The 21627-nt window shown below is 42.4% G+C and overlaps 1 protein-coding gene across 2 annotated transcripts; it reads left to right on the top strand.

Annotated features, from left to right (window-relative positions):
* The first annotated feature begins 88 nt into the window (after positions 1 to 88).
* On the top strand, positions 89 to 20941 carry POP1 (POP1 homolog, ribonuclease P/MRP subunit). Of its 2 annotated transcripts, none has more exons than XM_081874095.1 (16): positions 89 to 376; positions 2437 to 2583; positions 3703 to 3777; positions 4124 to 4299; positions 5187 to 5435; positions 5957 to 6044; positions 7198 to 7385; positions 8715 to 8965; positions 9530 to 9623; positions 10537 to 10648; positions 10785 to 10901; positions 14892 to 15007; positions 16383 to 16574; positions 17468 to 17622; positions 17972 to 18304; positions 19340 to 20941. In XM_081874095.1, the coding sequence occupies exons 2-16, from the start codon at positions 2439 to 2441 to the stop codon at positions 19992 to 19994; spliced, it is 2946 nt and encodes a 981-aa protein (XP_081730221.1). In that variant the 5' UTR covers positions 89 to 376; positions 2437 to 2438; the 3' UTR covers positions 19995 to 20941. The 2 variants fall into 2 exon arrangements, with proteins under 2 accessions (XP_081730221.1, XP_081730220.1); XM_081874094.1 differs by having other exon boundaries at positions 90 to 290.
* Positions 20942 to 21627: the final 686 nt, after the last annotated feature.

Here is a 21627-nt window from a genome sequence, read left to right as displayed (position 1 = left end):
CTTAAGGCCCCGCCCCCAGCTCTGAAACCACGCGGGTTTTTTTTAAAATATGGTATTTTAAGTCCCTCGCCGCCCACCGTACAGCCTCCTGCCGCGAAGTGTTATGGGACATGTAGTCTTGAGGGTTAAGGGGGCAGATAGGAGAATAAAGAAAGTGCCGCGAGGCGGAAGTGGACGCAACGTGGTCGCCTGGGCGAAGTGCAGCGCGCCGGTTCCGCAGGAGAAGAGCCTGGCTGACTCCTTTTTCTTTTAAAGGCCTGCTTCATCAGCCCAGACCAGACCAGTTTCAGGTAGCGGGTTGTGGGGAAAGGGCGTGGGACGGGGAAAGAGGCTCGCTCCCCGGGCTGAAATGGTGCTCATGGTGCAGAAGTGACTTGTAAGAAGGCAATTTCTAACATATCCTGCTCTCTACTTCAACTGGACGTCCCACCCTAATGCATTTGTGGCTGCATGGGGAGGGTGTCTCCTTGCCTGTTCATTGGCTTGTCCCCCTGGGGACAGGGGGAAAGGGCATGCTTTGGGAATAGGGAGAAACCAGGGGCTTAATTTTCGGCGCATGTTCTTAAAAATGCATTTAGAGCCCCGCTAGATCAGACTTAGGGCTGTCTAGTCTAGCCACTTTGAGGCCCTGGGAAGCCTGCAGTTGCTTTGCAGCGGGAGGGAAAACGCATGAAAACAATTCCCTTGCCCGTGCATTTTTGTTCTAGACTGCTCAAGATTATATAGCAGGCTGTATTTATAAAATAAAATAAGTGCAAATGTTTGCTGTGGCATTGCACAAATTAAAATGGTAGTGGAAATGATGCCATGACTCATTCCCCAGCCTCTTTTGCCCTGATTGGCAGTGGTTAACCAGAACGCTTCTAATTATCCACATTGCTGCTGGTTTCCCTCGATTTGCTGCTCCTAAAGTAATTCTGCACTGGAGTAAACAGTATTATACGCTGCTGGTGTAAGTGCAGCCGTGATAAGGGAAAGATGCTGACTCAGTATTGGGCACTGCCTGTGAAAGTGATGGGATGACTCTGCAAAAATGCAGGCAAGTGGGAGGGGAAAGCTTAATGCGACATGGTCCACTACTTGCTGATACAATGCCTTTGATATTGTTCATTTCATAGCATTTTTATTCATATTTTTTTCATAAATTGCAGAAGTAAACGTGATTATATATGTGTTGGTGTACTAAAACAGGTGGAAATCAGTTTCTGGTGGGATGTTGCTGTTCTGATAGGAATCTTGAGGTCTTAGATATATGTTGAATGTTCATAAGTGTACCAACCAAGCACGTACATAGATCAGCACAGGAAGACCTACCTGAAACCATTTTGATTCCCAAACTGAGCAAATGTTTTCTCTGCAGGGTCAAAGGAAAGTGGAAAAGCCTCCCCATTGTCCTTTCCTTGACAAATCCTGTCTTAAGGGCACATTTAAGATACGAACAGGGTGTTAGCCTGTGACCTTGCCCTGGAATAAAGTATTTATTATTACAAAAGACTGGCCAGGCTCCCCAGGCAATCCAATCAAGTAAGCAGGGTATCCAATCCAGTAACCTGCCAAACAGGAGATCAACAACAACAGGAGAAAAACAACTTTCAAATTTCTGTGTTAGACCGCCTTTTCTGATGTATGATGTATGGAGGTTGGCCTTGAACTGCAGGATAGGGAATTTAAAATGTCTATATAAGGCCTTGGCGCCATTGTTCTGGGTTTCTCCTCCTTTCCTGCCTGTGAGGGGAACACCCTGTTGCAACAGACCAATAAAGATCAGGCTTACTAGCTGCTTTGCTTCTCAATATTCTCTGGTTGGCCTCTGTTATTTTCTCCTACCAATAGGGAACCTACGTAAGGACTTGGATAACCCATTAGCGAAAAGGGCAGATTTTGTTTACAACACTGTTAATCATAGTTAACAACTTTAAAGGTAAAGGGACCCCTGACCATTAGGTCCAGTCGCGGATGACTCTGGGATTGTGGCGCTCATCTTGCTTTACTGGCCGAGGGAGCTTCTGGGTCATGTGGCCAGCATGACTCAGCTGCTTCTGGCGAACCAGAGCAGCGCACGGAAATGCCGTTTTCTTCCCGTCATAGCAGTACCTATTTATCTACTTGCACTTTGATGTGCTTTCGAACTGCTAGGTGGGCAGGAGCAGGGACCAAGCAACGGGAGCTAGAACTTAGGCACATGTAATTTGTGCACATTCAGCTTTATGCAAGTGGCCAAAAAAAGAAAAACAAAAAAACTTGAAAGGTAGGCCTCCAGGAAAAATAACTTTGTCACTTGCCTTTGAACCCGAAGGGCATTGACTGTACATGATTTTGGCTTTAGGCATGATCCCTGAAACATTATTCCCACATGATTTGCAGGCTTACTGTATTCCAATGCTAGGTTGTAATGGTGGAATTGCATCTTTAGTTGCTTCCGTTTTGCTACCACAGGAATGTCAAATGCAAAAGAGAAGAAAAGAGCCAAGAAGATGAAAAACCAGCCTACCAGTGTGACCTTTACCTTTGATGGTGGACCAAGCCACAGTGAAATACACTTTCAAAATGGTGGTGATGGAGCCTCTGAATGCAAGAAACAAGGTAGCTGTTGTGGCTTAGTACAAGTCTAGGGAATCTATGGTCCTCCAGATGTTGTTGAACTTCCAGCTCCCATCTGCCTCAGCCAGTATGGCCAATGGGCAAAGAGGATGGGAATTAATTCAATCCCAAAACGTCTGGAGGTTCCCCATCCCCATTTTACTGGTACAGACATCTGATTTGGTACGAATTATCCATTAAACTTTGACTCTAAAAAAAAATAAAGGTAATCTGGAGATAAGAATGAAACCTTAGAGAAGGGGTCTTTTAAAAACAAGGCTAAATATGACACAGCCCTTGCCCTGGTCCAAAGGAGGGCTATGTGTGGTCATATAAGTTTGAAAAAGGGAGGAAGGGAGATTTGTCTGGAGAAATTTGTGGTGGGAAGGGGACTGGCTGATTGGTTGAGAAATAGCTCCCTTATGTGCTGCTTTTGGGCTACTTGGTCCACTTGTCAAACATAAGGAGGCAGAACTGATTGGTCCCCAAGTTTGTATGCGTGTAGAAGCTTAGGTGGCAAGCAGATACCTCCAGTTGGAAAAGAAGAGGTTGTGTTTCATTCCTTGCTTGAAAAGCGGCATTGTTGGAGTGTCCAACAGTGATCGTAGGAATAAAGGACAGAATCCAAAACTGCAGTCCACAGACCACCAATGGTCAGCAGCATGCCTATAGAAATGTAATTATAAATCTTACAGGATTGTGTATTACAGTTACTACAAAAAAACCCTGTGAGTGGAATACCATGCACCACCTTGAAGCTTCAATAAGCTTCAGCTGATGTATTTCATTGTCACTTGGTGTGGTGTTTAGGTGTTTATGAAGAGGCTGCAGCTTAACTCCAGAACTGCTCACTGCTGTAAAATGTTAACTATCTCTAAGTGTAGTTTCATCTAAATTTCTTTACAATATGTTCACGTGGTTCAGTGTAAAAATTCTTGTTTAAAATGCTGTTTAGATAAAGGAAGGATTTAACTTTTATACAGATCAAATTAAGTGATAGGAGAGTTGTTGCCAAATTCTAGAATCAATTTTCTTTCAGGGCTATCGCTATAGGCTGTAGTATGCTCTTAGTTTGTGACTTGAGTCAATTTACATGGTAATTCTTCTTTGACTTGCCAACAGATCTGCGTTCTGAAACCTCACAACAGGGCTTTTCGCAACAAAAAGTTTCCTGTGAAATGCCCAAATATGTCACAGGTAAGCATACATGAACAATGAATATCACCCAACATGTCTGTGTTAAGATGTCAAACAAACCTATTTCTTAATGCAATAAGAACAAGCCAAGAGAGTCAGAGACTCATCTGCACAGCCAAGGAGGAGGAGTTCAGAGATTTTCATTTATAATTACAATTAACCCCAGACTTTTAATAATCACAGTTCTTCTTCCAGCAATGTTTCAGCATTCTCCATGTTGAACCTTAAGTTACACACCCATAGGTTTAAGAGATTTAATAAAATTTATGAACCTCATTGCTGCCAAGTGGGAAACTGCCCTCATTTAGTTCTTTCAGGTGCTAAACAAATTCTCTTTTTATTTCAGTGTCTCCTTTTGTTCAGGCTCGTGCTGCAGAAATAAAAGCTATGCTGAAAGCTGTTACCCAGAAGTCTTCCAACACCTTAGTGTTTCAGTCTCTACCGAGACACATGAGGAGGCGAGCTATGAGCCACAATATCAAACGCCTGCCCAGGCGACTTCGTGAGCTAGCCAGAATAGAGGTGTGTCTTTAGCTTGTTTTCCCAGTTAGCTTGCTGGTGCTTCCGTGTAATAGTTCATCCTTGTACATAACCTTTCCTTTTGTGGGGGGTAGGGTGGGGGAATGTCATTGCTGTTGCACGTAGGATGGTGTTAATGCGGCAACGCATGGCAGGCCTCTGTGGGACTTCCCCCACGCCAGACGGTTTCTCCATATTCTTAGGCAGGAGGGCTTGGAAGGTAGTGATAGGTCACTGTGCTGTCTCCAATATATATATATTTTTCAAAAAAAAATTATTGATTTTCCACATTTATTACAAAAATAACATAATAAAACACACAACAAGGAAAAACACATCACACTACAATAAACTAAACACAAAAAATTGTTTCTTCAAATACCTAATTCTTATTACATTGATAACTGACTTCCTCAAATCCCCTCTAACTGAATTTCATTATGTCGCCTATATAACAGTTCTCCAAATTCATATTTCTTAAAATATTGAATCCTTTCATTTACTAACCTCTTCTCCTTTATTAGTATTTTAATCCTTAATATTTACTCTAACATATTCTTATTCTACCCCTAAGCCTATTTATTATTTCCAAGAATTTTCTATTTATCTTGTGTCTCCAATATAAACCCCACGAGTCCCTGTGCCCTCCACCCTAGATAATAATAATAATTTAATTATCTGACTGGGTTGCCCAGTCACTCTGGGCAGCTCCCAACAAAATATTAAAAACACAATAAAACATATAAAAAAATAAAAAAAACCTTCCCTGTACAGCGCTGCCTTCAGATGTCTTCTAAAAGTCATATGGGTGAATTGAATTGGGTTGCCTTCCCTTTGGGAAACAGATTCAAGGGGGGGGGAAACATTGTTCCCTTGTTCTACCTATGCAGACAGAGAAATTTGAACATCAGAAGAAGGAACAGTCCAAGAGCAAGTGCCGTAAGGCCAGGCGGCGCCATACGAACTTGGTGGTGGAGTTCAACCGCAGGCAAAAGAAGAACGTGTGGCTGGAAACGCACATCTGGCATGCAAAGCGGTTTCACATGGTGAAGAAGTGGGGGTACTGCCTAGGAGACAGGCCCACAACCAAGAGCTATAGGGCCTGCTACCGGGCCATGACTAGCCACTGCCTCCTTCAGGTACTGTGGCTTTTTATGCCTTCATACTTGGCAGGAGAAACACTTCAGCTTTTTAAAAAACCAGAGCATGTCCTCTTGGGAAAGTCAATCCCATAGACTGTCTTTCTCCTTCCTGTTCTAAAGCACCTGTTGAGTGGAGAAAGAAAATGAAGTTTTCTTTTCAGTATCTGGCTGTTTCTGTGTACCACCCTGTCCTTGTGTCTTCAGTATACTGGCTGTTGAGTCCTTGTTAACATATTATAATCTGCATATCTAGAGATAGCTTTTGGTCTTCATGCACCTCATAAGATAGTCGGAGAATGTTGCTTATTAACACATGAGATAGATTTTGAGTAGTGCTTCTATTCACATTGTCTAAATGCTTGCCACGCTTCTGCAAACTCAGTCTCCTGATATGTGAATTAGTCTAGAAGAATGACTCAGTTTTTTATAAACAAAATCCATTGTTTTCCTCTGACCTCTCAAGCATGCCAGGTTTCTCTTTCCCGGCTTAAAATTCAATAGCTTTTCTTTTACATCAGGATTTATCTTATTATTGTTGCTTGGAGTTGACTGGAAAAGAGGAAGAGCTGCTTACAGCACTTGCTCGAATGTGTAGCATAGATGCAGGTAATATTTCCTTATTTTAAAATGCATACATTGTGAATGCTAACTGTTGGGTTGGGCATGGGCGCCTGCTGTCTAGGGCTGGGTGGTACTAAGTATGCTCATTTAGTATTTTTGCAAAATACAACCGCGTATTATGCAAGGGGAAAGAGCATAATGAAGGGCTAGGTGTATATTTAATAGTTCTTTGCACTCCATTATTTGTTCCTACTCCTCCCACCTAATTTGCTGATGCCAAGAAAGTCAATTATCTATTTTGCTGTTGAATATAGTTTAGGTCCACTATGGCATAGATGCCTGTGATTAGTGTGGCACGTTATAAGTTTGTAAAATAAATCATACTGTGACTTTTGCAGCAGCGGTCACTTGTGACGGCCATGTTGTGTTTAGAGCAGCCTTCCAGATAAGTCTTCCAAAGCTGTTCTCCCATACTGAAGTAATCCTCCAAACCATGGCTCCCATACATGTTTGGAGGAATGGTTCAAACCATAGTTTGCTAGTTTGTGTGTTGCAGTAAACTCTGCTTAGAACAAAAGGCAAAATAAGGAATTAAATCAAGAAGGGGGTGAAGTATAAGCAAGCACATGCATACATGGCTTGTTCAAGATTCTCAAGATAGCCTGTTAATCATTTTATGTTATGTTGGTCTGTGAGGGGGAAAACAAAACAAGTCCATAGTTGATCAGCTAGAAGAAATTACTGTCATAGCTAATCAGGACGAGTCATAAAGTTTGTTTAGAAAAAACACTAAGCCGTCATTTCCTTTCCATTCCCAAATCAACTTTAGCAGGATGAAATGATCTTAAGAAGTTTCATTGTGGACCTGGTGTGTGACCAGCTCTGAGGTCTTTAAAGCAAGAACTACTGTAGGAGCTATTCTTCCCCCCACCATCCCCATGTTCCATCTCTTAACTCTGCAGTTTAGACTTCGGAATGCTACTTCTATTTTTTTATTTTTTTAAAGAATAATACTTTATTTGGAATTCAATAATAACAAAGGAAAAAACTGCAGTAGTTGCTACATCAATTCATTACAGTTGACCAATTTTAAAATTGGAATGCTATTTCTAGATGTGGTCGTCCAGTTAAAAAGGTTATAATATCTTGCTTAAGTGGGCACTATTTTCTTGAGCATTTTTAGCCTGTCTCTTCTCAGGGCCAACATTTGCAGCTATTCCTTGTCTATCTGGGAAGCGCCAGGGTGCTCTCACCATGTACCAGGCAGACCGATACCCTGCAGGTGCACTTGGTCCGGTTACTTTCCTTTGGAAACCCAGAGCTGTGACTGGCAGTACTTCCGAAAACAGACAGCTGTGGATATGGACCCACCCTGTCTTTAAGCAGGTACAAGCCGTTTCATTTCTTTTTTTTAACATTTATAATTAGCCTAGTAAAAAAAATACATGTTATTAAAAAGCTAACCTCTTGTGAAGGGGAAGTAGGCTTGAGGTGGAAGCCTTTCAGATGGTTAAAAAGGTAAAGGGACCCCTGACCATTAGGTCCAGTTGTGACCAACTCTGGGGTTGCCGCGCTCATCTCGCTTTTTTGGCCGAGGTAGCCGGCGTACAGCTTCCAGGTCATGTGGCCAGCATGACTAAGCCGCTTCTGGCAAACCAGAGCAGTGCACAGAAATGCCGTTTACCTTCCCGCTGGAGCGGTACCTATTTATCTACTTGCACTTTGACGTGCTTTCGAACTGCTAGGTTGGCAGGAGCAGGGACCGAGCAACAGGAGCTCACCCCATCGCGGGGATTCGAACCGCCGACCTTCTGGTCGGCAAGTCCTAGGCTCTGTGGTTTAACCCACAGCACCACCCGCGTCCCCTTTCACATGGTTGATTCCCACCAAAAAAAGGTCGGAAAGGTCATGTGGGTGAAGGGAGTGCCTGAACCCTCCCTTTAACACAGGTAGATGATCAGGGGAAGCTGTCTTTATACCAGGCCAGCCTGTTTGTTCAATTAGCCCAAGGGCAGAAGCTCTCTCCATGAACTCGAGCAAAGGCCTTCCACCCAGCCTACCTGAAGCTTTTAGCCACAGATGCCAGGGCTTGAGCCTGGGGCCTTCTGCACAAGTTGTACAAGCTGAGCTAAGAACCCAAACATTTGGCCTGAGCAACTGTTTCATCTTACGCAGTACTGGCGAAACTAGATTTGTAGAAAGTGCTTTCTAAAAAAGAGTCTTACATAAATCGTTTGTAGGGTCATTGAGATCTTTTAAAATACAGTGGTACCTCGGGTTACATACGCTTCAGGTTACAGACTCCGCTAACCCAGAAATAGTGCTTCAGGTTAAGAACTTTGCTTCAGGATGAGAACAGAAATTGTGCTCTGGCAGCGCAGTGGCAGCAGGAGCCCCATTAGCTAAAATGGTGCTTCAGGTTAAGAACAGTTTCAGGTTAAGTATGGACCTCTGGAACGAATTAAGTACTTAACCCGAGGTACCACTGTATAAAAAGCCCCTTTGTTCTTTTGACAGCAGGATATGTTACTGAGTGGACTTAAGCTCCATCTAGAGGGCTGGCAACCTGAGAATGTGGAGCTAAATAGTCCACCTGCCGGCCCTCTCTTTCAGCTGCTTATTTCCAAGGACGCCGCTGTTAATCTCTCAACTGAAACCTGCATAAAAGATGGTGGCCTTCACATTTGATGAGCCCTTTTCCTTGCTTTCCATTAGGAGATCTTGGCTGAGTTAAAAGCAGCCTTCCGCTGTTCTGAGCCCATGGAAGTCTGTAACCCTGAACCAGCTGCAATATTGCCTCACGAAGAAAGCCAGTCGGTTGTTGCTGAGGAAGTTGGCCAGAAAAGGAAGAGGAAAGACAATGGAGGCGAAATGGCTGTCCCAGTGAAAAAAATTATTGGCGATGGGACCAGAGATCTCCACCAGTCCTATCGCTGGACATCACAAACTACTGGAGTTGTGATAAGGTACTTGTTTGGGTACTCTTAACACATTTCTCATTTATAGTCTAGTCAAGTTGCCTCATTATACAAAGGGATGAAGAAGAACTTTGGTAAACAAATCGGCCTAATCACCTGAACTAGGGCCCCATTTTCAAAACAGTGTCATACCTCTTTAAACAGAAAGAATCTTGGGAACTGTAGCTTTTTAAAGGTACTGTGAATTGTAATAAAACCCCTATTCCCCTCAAAGAGCTACAATTTAGTGTAGCTTAACAGCCAATCCCTCTTCCAAAGAACTCTAGGAATTGTAGCTCTGTGAGGGAAATGGGAGTCTCCTAACAATTCTCAGCACCCTTGACAAACTACAGTTCCCAGGATTCTTTGTGGGAAAGCCATGAGATTATTCAGTTTTAATTAGGCACTGAAATAATAATGTTTGAGATTATTAAAAAAAACAACAACAGATGAATGCAAAATGTGATAGAACGGATTTATGAATCAACACATGTGAAGTGGGCACAAACTGGAAGTGGATTAATTCATCACTCCTGACTTCATGTTTTGACATGTAGCTTTTGTCTCTTCCAGCGACCTAACAATGGAGATTCTCAGATATCGGTTAATTGGTCCCCTCTCAAACTGCGTCCTTACAGAGGCACTCAAAGCTGCTTGCGTCCATACTGTAAGCTAATTAGCAATTTTCATGCTTGCTTTTGTCATGTGCTCAAGATCACATTGCTGTTATTGCATTGCTGTGTAGTCAACTGCTAGAATCTAGTATTGTGGTACTGCACATGTTTGTACTACATTAGCATAGGATTCCCAACTCATCTAGAAAAGTTTGAGACATCTTGTGTTAGTCATACCACTGACTTAGTGTCCTGAACCTCCATATTATAAAATAATACAGGATAACGCCTAGAGCTGTATAATGGATAGAGCTGTATAGTAAGCCCTCCTTTTAAAACTGTAGTAGATCACTTGCTTGCAAAAGATCCCAGGTTCCATTCCTGGCATCTCCTGGGAAAAACTTTTGGGTAGTCCTTGCCATTAGAATAGACTGGTGGTAACCAACATGGTGGACTTCCTCTCCCATCAGCCCAGCCAGCATGGCCAGTGGTCAGGGATGATGGGAGTTGTAGTTAACAGCATCTGGAGGGCCCCATTTTGGATGCTCTGGTGTAGACAGTACTGAGCTAGGTCAACCAGGGGTCTGGCTGAGTGTCAGGCTGCTTCCTGTGTTCCAACTGCAAAAGAAATTCTGTGGCAATCTTGTGTGCATGGTGGTAGAAGAAGCTGAAGTTTGTGGCTCTCTTTGGTATGAGCAGGAAGACCAATTGACTTGGTTACGCCAGAGTGTTTTGGATATATTTGAGTTATACATTACCATACTTTGGTCACCAAGCCTTTGACCACTTCTTGGAGGTCTTGGCAGTTGTACCAGAACCAGCTTTCATGTAGAAGTTGGTTCTCTAGGAGACAGTTACACATATGTCCATTGGCAGCCCTTGAGGTAAAAGGGGAGGAACTGAGCTTTGTAGCAGCGAATTACATATTTCCCCCTCTTACCTTACGTGTTGTGATTGGTTATCTAGGAAGTGGAGCCTACAGATTCCGAAATCAACAGCTGGTGGATAGATAATTGCAGAGATCCTGATCTGGTGTCTCTTCATCGCCGTCAAGAAGCCATCTTTGAATTGTTTCAAGGTAGCATTCTAGTAGTGCCTTCTGTTTACATGCTTTATATACTTGCTGGTGTACATTTGATCTTGAAATATCAAAATGTAATACTTGTTGGTAAAACGTTTATGTTTAAAGGTGCATCCATTTTATGTGTTTAAAGGGTTAAGTTCATCAGACGTTCCATCAGGTACTGTACTGGGTTTGACTGTGGGGGATCCTCGAGTGAATTTGCCTAAAAAGAGAGTGAAAGCCAAGCCAAATCCTGAAAGATATCAAGGTAAAGTATCTCATCTAATATGTGACAGTAAAGAGTACATCAATCTACTTTTATGTCAGGTTAAGTTAATGTGTCTTTATTAAGCATTAGCAGAGAGTGCCCAGGGCTGCCTGGGAATTTTTCGAAACCAAAACTTACTGTGATTTTTAAATGGATAGTGTAGTGAGTTTGCACCCATCATGCTAACAATTGGGCGGAGTCATGCCAAAGTCACGTTTTAGTCCACCATCTTGATTCAAAATGGCTGACACCCAAACATTGATAAAGGCCACTTCCCCCACCTTGGGAACTTTTGTAGTGAGTTTGTCAGTGAAATCTCAAGAGGTAGCCAAACCTATAGAGAACAAACAGGCAAACCATTTCCTAAAACATATAGTATATTCCAGGGAGCGTTGCTCTTATCTCATGGCTTTTTAGGGTTCCATTAAACATACCAAATAGATGCACACATCCTATATTAATGCTATGTAGAGAATAATGGCAGTTGTGAGGAAGGGACTTGGCACCAAACTGGTCTTGTGCTCAATGGAAGCCTCTGTTAAATGGTACAGATGATCCAGGTTCGAATCCTGGCGAGGCCAACAGGTGCTATACCTCAAGATGCAACACTTCATTTCTACATGCTCGTATTGCCTACAAACATACTTCTGAAAAAGTGTTAAAGAGTTCTCCGCATATAACAACAGAATGTTTGGCTTACCACGCTAATTTAGCCTTAGAAATATTTTTCTGTAGTGAGAGTAAGAATCAGAAGTTCCACAATTCAGTCCCACTGTACTTATTTGGCAATTAATTCCACGGCACTGGATTCATTATTTCACTTTTCACCATTTCTTAGTACACAATTATTTTTCAGTAATGGGGCAGGTTTGGGGCAAAGAGAACCCCCCTAAACACACATTTCTTTTACCTGTCTACATTTGGCATCTGCTTCACTTAGGCTTATCTATATCTCTCTTTTGGTATGGATTTAACCGCTACAGAGAACTTGCCCATCAAACCAAACAGTATATTCTGACTTGAAGCCACTCTCCATTTTGTTATGCAAGGTGTATCTCTTAGTCCTGGGATCCTTCAACCGAAGATGCCAGGGATTAATGCTTGGATTTTTTCTATTTGCAAAGGATGTGCCATGATCTTGAGCTGTGGCTTCTGCTCCTGCACCAAACCATAAGAAAATCTTAAAACTTTGGTTCTTTTCTTCTACATTATAAGGTCCTTCTCCACTTGCCAGGGCAACATTGTTTGGTGTTTCCTAATAAAGTGCTTTTCAGACATAAATATGCACTCAGGTAGCCGTGGTTTGATACTCCCGATTGCTTCGGTGTAGATTCATGAATGCGTCTAGATCTTCTGCACATACATATATATATATAGCCCAGTGAGAAACTTTGGGTTGTGCAAGGCAGCGAGGGACACGCCAGCCCTTCCAAGCCTGCGCGACTCTGCTGTCTACCATAGCCTTTCACTATATATGTTTGTGAATTTAATAACCCTTTCTGTTTTGAGGCATTCTGCAGGCAGTGCATGCCCATAAGCAATGCATGCAAGCTAAGGCTGGTGGCTGAAGAACAAAGGGTAGCAAGAGAAGATCTTAAATGGATGTATGTGGGGAACCAGCAATGGGAGCCTGGATGGCTGAAGACTTGTGTTTGCAAACAGGCAGAGTGGAAGATGCCACCTAAGAAAGAAATCTTAAGGAAAGCTGGTGCTTCTTTTGGATAGTGCTCCACAGCTCTTCCCCTGCATTAGCTTAGGGTTGTGTCCTGCTGAAAATGAGAGCCCACAAAAAAGTAATGTTGGCCAACAACTTGGATGACCTAAAAAGAGGATTAGAGGATTCATGGAGGAAAAGGCTATCAGTGGCTATTGACCACTCAGATTATGTTCTCTTTCTGTTGCTGGGAAGCACAGCTGGGGAGAACACTGTTCTGCTCAGGTCCTGTTTTCAGGTTTCCATAGGCATGTGGTTGTCCACTGGCAACAGGATGCTGGTCCTGATCCAGCAGGGCTCTTAAATTGTTACTCAGAGGAGGACCATTGAAATTAGAGGGATGAGTTAGCCATGTGCCTTAATTTCAATTGGTCTCCTCTTGAGTACGACTGGCATTGGATACAACCCATAGTCATGGAGGAAACATTGATTTGGTTTTCTGTATCTTCCTTATTCACTATAGTTATTTAGTAGTTCATTCTCTTACTTGGCATGCATGCTTTTCACATTCTTAGGGTGGCAGTCTATTCATTAAGGTTCTGTAATCTCCCTTAAAATACGTGGTGGAGTGGGATTTCTTCAGGTGTAGTCCTTTGAAGATTCATTACACCGTGTGTTTTGGGTAAAGTGTTCCAAATATCACACATGAAGTTGGGTACTTTAGGCAGGGTATACTGATTTGCTAAGCATGTTGTCACAATCTAAAGTTTTCTTTTGCTGGAATAGCTAATACAGTGGAACCTCGGTTGCCGAATGCTTCGGAAGTTAAACACTTTGACTTTTGAACGCCAGCAACCCGGAAGTGAATGTTTCCATTTACAAATGCGCCTTGGAAGTCGAATGGCTTCCAAGGCACATTTCTTCATTTTTTTCTTTTTTTTTTTTTTTAAATATTTATTAAAATTTCCACAAGAAAAAAGTTACAAAAAAGATGAAAAGAAAACACAAAAAGTACAAACACTAAAAAAACCAAAAACAATTAAAAACAAATCCCTCTTTCTATATCTTACAGTTCATTTACTTATTTTCCTGACTTCCTCACACCTCCCTTTTTTGTATTCCAATTCAAATAGTTAATTCAGCAAATCCATACCCTCTCTATTTTCTCTTAGTTCTTTGTCTTCACATATTATAATTTCGAATTTTCATCTAATACATTTCTTCATTTTTTTCAATGGATTTTGCCAACCGGCAATTGCTCCTCGATTGTCGAACATTTCAGAAGTCCAACGGTCTTCTGGAACAGATTGCGTTTGACAACCGAGGTTCCACTGTTACTAAAAATAAGAAGGGTGACAATGGGCCACAGGCATATCAACCGTTCAATAGAACCATTCTCTTAAGCACATTCATTCTTTGGCACCACAATTTCCCCACCCTTCACCCAAAACCTAATGCCAACTATCTGCACGGCATATAAGTGCACACAGTTCCTGAAGATCTGTCGATAGGAGTGAAGGGATGTTTAAATATTCTCTTAGAGAGTGGTGCTTGACTCTGCAGTGAGAAAATAGTGCATCATTCTTGGATCTCAATATGCTCAGGCAGGAAAAGGGAGAGCAGTTCCAGAACGTAAAGTTCAAGGGGAACTCCGAAACCACCACCTTCACATCAGCCTTTAAAGCAGGGATGGGGAGCCTGTGGCCCTCCAGATGTTGTTGCTGCTCCCATCAGTCCAAGCTAACTTGGCCAGGGGTTAGGGATGATGGTAGCTGGAATCCATCAATATCTGGAGGACCACAAGTTCCCCACCCATGCTTTTAAAGCAGTGGTTCTCAACCTGTGGGTCCCCAGATGTTGTTGGACTACAACTCCCATCATCCCTGAGCTCTGGCCTTGCTAGCTAGGTGTGATGGGAGTTGTAGTTCAACAACATCTGGGGACCCACAGGCTGAGAAAGGCTGTTTTAAAGTGAGACCGTGTCTTATAAAATGTTGCTCCCTCACTTTAGACCTCAGTAAAATTAGGACTATTACCTACAGCTCCACAAACTCCTAGAAGGCTTTGACTTCTGTTAGAGTAGAACTCAAGGTTCATTTATCTCTGTGCTGTTAAATGTGTGTTTGCTCTTTGTACAAAATACCCCTTTAAATGAAGTAGCAAGGGTTGCTATTCTCCTAAGATAAAACATTCAGCTAGTTTCTCGTGGAATATGAACTGAAATTAGTAAGGTTAGAAGCTTTAATGATCTTTCCACAACTTGCTGTTCTGCATTCCCCTTTGTATGCTCTTAGCCTTTTAGTGACAACAGGTCCCTCTTTTTTCCTTTTCTGTAGAGGATGAAAAAGTCAAGCAGCTGATCTTGGAAGGGGTGCCAGCAGAGTGTGCACCGAGCTTTCTTTGGGACCAGAACATCCGCAAGAACGTCACAGAAAATAAAATGCCAGAACAGGTAACCTTTACATCAGAAATAACAATGAAGCAGTTGGATATACCGTATTTTTTGCACCATAACACTCACTTTTTTCCTCCTAGAAAGTAAGGGGAAATGTCTGTGCGTGTTATGGAGCGAATGCCTGTGGGTGGCAGGGGGGATCTGCTGCAGTCGTGAGCAGAGGATCCATGGTCCCCCTTCCTTCCCTCCTCCGTGGTTACAAAGCATGGATCCACATGGATCCTCAGGATTTTTGCATTGGGCTACTCCAAACTCACTGTCAGATCACATGTCTGTGGCCACAGCATGAACCACAAAAATCATATATCCACTATTTCATTTAGAATATTTTTTTTCTTGTTTTCCTCCTCTAAAAACTATGTGCGTGTTATGGTCTGGTGTGTGTTATAGAGCGAAAAATACGGTAAATGTCAGCCGCTCAGTGCATTTCTGTTCAGCCCAATTACTTTGAGACTTGAAATGTCTGTTTCAAAATCCTGCCCATTTCTTTCCAGCTGGCGAAGTGTACCAGAGTAGGCTTGGTTTTCTAATTTGAAAATGTTACCTCCTCATTTACTTTGCATCTCTAGTTACATAATTTGCACTTACATAGGGCAATATCCAGCTAAACCATTCTGCTGGTGTAAGGACTTACAGCTGACGAAATGGACCTTCCCCTCCTTCCCCTCTCCCTCTGTGTCTGCTCTGGCGTGTTGGAGGGGGGAACCCCCACCACAGACTTAGGGGGCACATGGGGAGAGGAGAGGGAGGGGAAGTTTCGCTGCACAGCCAGAAGTCTTTGTTCTTGCAGAAGTCTTTGTTCTTGCAGAAGTGTTTAGTTGGATACTGCCCACAGACAATCTACTGAGTACATTTTATATCCTGCCTTTCTCCCATCAGGCTCTCAAAGAAGTATATGTGAGGTTCCTAGGCGATCTCCCATCAGGATGCAGACCAGACCTAGACATGCTTGGTTTCAGCAAGGTGGCTGGATCCTGTGTCCCGAAATCTGTAAACATGGAAATGGCACCATAGCAGACACAGTTTTGTTTGATATAGCTGGGCGACATGTCAGTCTCTATCTCTCCTTTCAACAGTGATTTATAAAGAGTTACTAAACTACAGAGCCATTGACAGAAAGAAATTCAGATCAGGCCTGTAAGCTGCCATATTCCTCTACTAACACACAGGAAACATACTGCATTAAAGAAAAATTGTTGTGTTCCAGGAATAGCTTTCAGTGAAGCATTTACTTATGGCTTATTAAATTATTTTAAGGTAAAGATAAGCTTAAGTGCTTACAATGCAGAATAATAATATTTTCTTCTTCTTCTGGTATCTCTTTTTTCTTTTTTAAGCAAACCTTTGTGTGCTTTGTCCCCTCTCATCCCAGGATTTGAATCATCTGAGAAGTAAACTCTTGGTGCCTGGATCACATCTTGACTTAGGCCCCCGAGAATCCAAGATTCCTATTCTCCTGGTTCAGCAGCCTGGAAAAATGGCTGGAGAAGATCGACCAGGATGGGGAAGTGGCTGGGATATTTGCTTGCCCAAAGGTTGGGGCATGGCTTTTTGGCTGCCTTTTGTAAGTTATGTTTCAGATTGTAAAACCGTGGGCAATGAACTATAATTGCTGACTAACATACCTTTGCTCTTCAGGATGATTAAAATATTTTTAAAAATGCACGCACCCTGACAGCTCATGATGAAATTAACTCCATGTTTTCTACGAAGTATCCCATGGTGGTTTTATGGTTTTATATTGATACCACTTAGAATGTTCCTTCCATTCTATTGGAGAAACAGAGCCCCAAAGGCAATGCAAGCTGAGCATCCACACGAGATTCATTTTTCCTAAACACCAGCCTTAGGTGTTCAAAAGGAGGATTCATTGCAGGCAAATCTGTTGCCATGTTTTCATGCAATCCAGAAAAGCAGCGGTAACTTTAGTTTACGGACCTTTCCTCTTGTTCTTGCATTCTCTTAACTGTCAGTGGTATAAATGGTTGCAGAAGGAGTTTTTATATCGCACTGCCGTCCCTATGCCTAGATCCTAAGGCTACAAAATGCAAAATGCTGTGGATTATTTAAAAAAGATCCTCTTCATAATGAAACCGAAAGTAGATTATTTGGACTGAGCTGGGCAGTTTCTAAGAACCTTGTCAATATTAGCTTTTCTTACAATTTGAAGCTTCCAAGCCTGCGGAACGGCATCTGCACTGAGATACAATAGGCGCCTGATATCTGTATCTTCTGAAAAACAATGAAGAAGTTTTTGTTCCAACAAACCTTCCCACCTCGATGAAAAGGTCCTTCCTTAGGTGTTCATTTTGTTTTTTTTCTAAGTCTACCTTCAGTTGTTGTTTGTACTTTTTAACTGCTTTTATGGCCTGTCTCTAAATCTCCTTGAGGCTTACCTAAAAGGCAATTCATAACTGATAAATAAATAAAAGTCAATCTTACACATTTGTTTTGTAGCTATATCGAGGTGCACGTGCTGGGGGATTGCAGGAGGCTCTGAAACATTCTCTGTATAAGAGAACACCGCATATCCCGCACGATTACCCAGACTCTCCTGCTGCCATGCAGTTTGCCAAAACATTGGAGAGAAATCTTCTTGAAAAGTTTAAGAGGTAGGTATCTGAGATGCACCTGGGAGCTTCCCCCCTTACCTCAGCCAGCACATGTGGTATATATTCAGATTAAATCTTCAGAAAAATTACCTTTCCGAAAGCAATGGGAATGTGACATTTTAGGTCACAACTCAATATGGCAAAAGACGTGAAAGCACTTTCCTCCAGCCAATAATTTAGGCAAAGGATTTCTTTTAATCTAGCCAAGGTTTAAAAAATAATAATTATCCTTTTTACCAATGTAATTCTTGGCAATTAGGCGGTATATAAATATATTAATAATAATGATTTTGTATTTCCCTGTATGTTTTGCTGCTTCTAAATGAGAAGGTTTTTTTCTTCATCATAGGCGTCCTCCGGCGAAAAGAGCCAATTATGTTAAGCATGGGACCTTGGCACCATTCCTCTGTCCCTGGGATAAGCTGAACAGAGATTGGGAGGCCAGAAGCAGAGCTTTTGCAAAACATGTACCCACATCAGACCAGGAGTCTTGTGCAACTGAGGAACAGGCTTCTTGTGGCCCCAGCTCTGGAGCACATGCGGCTGAATCACCTGTGGCTGTCAATTCAGAACAGCAAATGGAGATGAGCTCCCCAGACATGCAGGTGGAAGAAGAGAGAAAAATGATGGGTCTGTGCAAGAGAGAGGAAGCTGAATCAGGTTGGACCTTCTGTGTTCTAAGGTATGCACACCAAATCAATTCCCCCATTGACCATAGTGGGAAATCAACTTGCAACTCATGTGAATCCATACATAGAGATTTTGAGTGTGCAAGCTGTTGCCTTGGAACAAGACTTAGATCCTTGAGTACTTCATCTTCTGAGGCTTACCCTGGTCAGATGTGACAAGCTTTAGAAGCTGTTCTGCTTATGAGCTGTCTTACAAACTTGTGAAATGCTTATTACCTGCGTACACAAATGTCCTCTGCACTTTGGAGCTTTTAAAGGCTTGTTTCAAGTGAGTGTGGTCAGTTAGCACCTGATTATTTCAACAGGCTGAAGCCAGAACTGTAGCAATTAGCTCTTAAATAGGAGTCTCTTGCCCTGCAGATGCCCATGCTTATATTTTCTGAGTGGTGTAGGAGTACAAGAGTCCTATATTCAAAATCCAACTCTGCTCCAAAACGTACTGGGTGACCTTGGGTCGCTATCTCTTGGCCTACTTTGCAGGGTGAAAGTTAAGCTAAAAGGTGGACTGGAGCACATTGTATGCCACTCCTGTGCTCCTTGAAGGAAGGGCATGATAAACACGTAATAAATGCAGTATTTAAACTCTGAACAAAGTTGTGCAGTCTCAGTAAGCTCTTCATCATTCTCACACACACACACAGAGAGAGAGAGAGAGAGAGAGAGAGAGACAAATTGCATCTTTACAGATACTGTACTTTTTCATAGCAAAACATTATATATACTTACAGTGAGTTCATTCTGCAGGTATGGATCCTTATGTGGTCTGGATCCATGCACCAATGGGAAGGCAGAAGTATAACAAAAAAACTAAACTATATAAACAGCCCACTGAGACTTGAGCAACCTCTGACCACATACAGTTGACTAACTACAGGAAAACAAGGAAGGGGAAATGGAACAGTGTTCCCTGGCAAAGGGTGGGAATTCTGTACGGGAGCATTCCATACTGCAACATTATGTTGCAGGGCCCACTTGTTCTGTACTGAACTGCAGGAAAACATAACTTCTTGTTGTATCTTTTTCAATAGGAGCAGAAAATTATTAAGGCAGGTATCGGTCTGGTGCCAGCCAACACCTGGGAGAAATCGGAGGCTACAGCGCCTTGTCGCCAGGCCAGATCAGAAGGATCTGACTGAAGATGCCCTACTGCCTATCCTTCAACGTTATCCCAGGTCATTGGTGTGGGTCAGCTTGTCCCTTCTCAAAAAAGGTAGCCCAGAGTTACACGCAATGATTTGCATTCCAACAAAAGGAGATTTATTGCAGCTCAGCAAAGACCAAGACTACTGTTGTCCTCAGGAACCTAAGCACAGCGACAGATTTAAGAGCAAGTTGTCGAAACGAAAGGGAAGGAAGAAGAGGCAAGACATTGGGAAGGCCACAGAAAGCAGTGCCTTGAATACAACGAAGGCCGCACCGACGGAACATGAAGATCTGGTTCTGGGCTTATGGCCGAACCCTTTGCCAGATCTTACAACACACTGTTCCAGAGTGCTCTTGGGATTTGTCACTCAAGGAGACTTCTCCTTGGCCTCTGGCTGTGGTGAGGCGTTAGGGTTTGTTAGTCTGACAGGGTTGCTGCAAATGTTGGTGGGTCAGCCAGTGGACAAGAAAGGGCTTGTGGTGTTAAGAAACCCAGCATCCCTACAATACAGATTTGCTAGGCTTACGGTTGAAGTCTAACTTGGGTTTGAACTCATTGGCATTCAAAAGTACCAAAGACACTTTTCTCTTGAACCATGTACAGGCATCTTAATTTTGAGTCGGAGCTTCCAAAAATATACCTTACCTTTGTGCATATGTGACATGAAATAGACTTTAAAACTATTCTGTATTGTGTTCAGTACCAAATATCTCTTCCATTGCTTAGGGGCACACACACTGAACATCTGTACTTAACAACAAATGCTAATTGCTTTTTTATGTTTAAACCAAGCATGGGGAACCTTTGGCTCTCTGAATGTTGCTGCTCTATAACTCCCATAATTAGTCATGCTTGATGGGGTTGATGGGAGTTGTAGTTCAGCAATACGGGGGGGGGGGCAATTCCCCACATTGTTGTATACTATCCCCCCCCCCTTTACATACAGATTTGCCTCAACTAAGGAATTCTGCCCCCGTCCCCCCTTGTAACATAGTGGTTTTGGCTGCACATTTCAGGCTTACAGTGGTTTTGGGGGCCCATACATTTAGCAAGTAAGATTTTAGGGTATTTAAGATGGTACTTTTTCTGGAACCATGGTATTCCCTCATGTTCAGTTAATACTGGAAGAATTCCCCCCAAATATGCCCCCTACCCCCCCCCCCCCGATGTTGAATTGAAATAATGTTAATAAAGCCATGGAAATTACATGAAGGGTTGGCTCCCTTACCTTAGCCTCAGCCTTTCTGAACAAATTATACTGTGCAAGTGTTCCATTTTGGACAAAAGTCCTTCACTATTCCTGAGAGAAGATGGCTTGACAGGCCCTGTAAGCCACACTGCCTTTTATGATCAAGTAGAAGAATCGTGTCAGAAGAATCATGTTACCTTCATCTTAAATATGAATTTACTGCGAGAGGTGATATTCTGTAATCAGTAAGTATACTGAAACACATAGAAGGCAATAAACTTGCTCACAATATAAAAATATTGGTCGTAGTGTTTTGACCTCCTGTAAAGATAGATAAGGTTGGGAGCCCCCTGTTGGAAATTATGGAGAACTGCTTCCAGTTAGTGTGGACAGATCTGACTGTGTATAGTAGCTTCCTATAGTTTTGGTATTGACCATGCTGGTTGGGGCAGATGAGAGTGGTGGCCCCCACCTGTATCTGAAGGCTCCCATCTTAGCCCCCCCTACCTTAAATAGTAACCTAATAGTGTGTCTTGTTTTGGATGCATACTTAATATTCCCCAAACCAGTAGATGATTGTTGCACCTGTTGCAATATTTTTAGTTTGCTTTACCATCTGGTGAAAGCAAACTTTAAAATATTACTTTCATTTTTTGAAAAAACTAACAACTCGTCTACGCCAAAAGGATGTCATTTCAACAAAGAATTCCTGCTTGAGACAACTAAGCAAAATTCAAATCAGAGGGATTTTAAAAAAAACCACAGAGTTTCATCTGTTGTGTAACCTGTCTGCTAACCTTTCTTTCTTATAAAATTGTGGTGGGGTAACAATTCATTGTCAAAAAACGCAATAGCAGGGCCAGATAAGTTCAGTTCATCAAAATGAATGCTGTGGTACCTTGGTTCTCGAACTTAGTCCATTCCAGGAGTCCATTCGACTCCCAAAACCTTTCAAAAACCAAGGCGTGGCTTCTGATTGGCTG

The sequence above is a fragment of the Podarcis erhardii genome (assembly GCF_964252035.2).
Source record: "Podarcis erhardii genome assembly, chromosome: 8".
NCBI classification, from domain to species: Eukaryota; Metazoa; Chordata; class Lepidosauria; order Squamata; family Lacertidae; genus Podarcis; species Podarcis erhardii.
This window is presented reverse-complemented; position numbering and strand designations above follow the sequence as displayed.

What these genes read in the sequence shown, in the direction of transcription:
- POP1 (XM_081874095.1), top strand. Translation starts at nt 2,439, where the DNA reads ATGTCAAATGCAAAAGAGAAGAAAAGAGCCAAGAAGATGAAAAACCAG. An exon ending in AAATCCTGAAAGATATCAAG is followed by an intron (nt 10,902 to 14,891) that starts GTAAAGTATCTC and finishes CCTTTTCTGTAG; the next exon opens with AGGATGAAAAAGTCAAGCAG. An exon ending in CTTCTTGAAAAGTTTAAGAG is followed by an intron (nt 17,623 to 17,971) that starts GTAGGTATCTGA and finishes TCTTCATCATAG; the next exon opens with GCGTCCTCCGGCGAAAAGAG.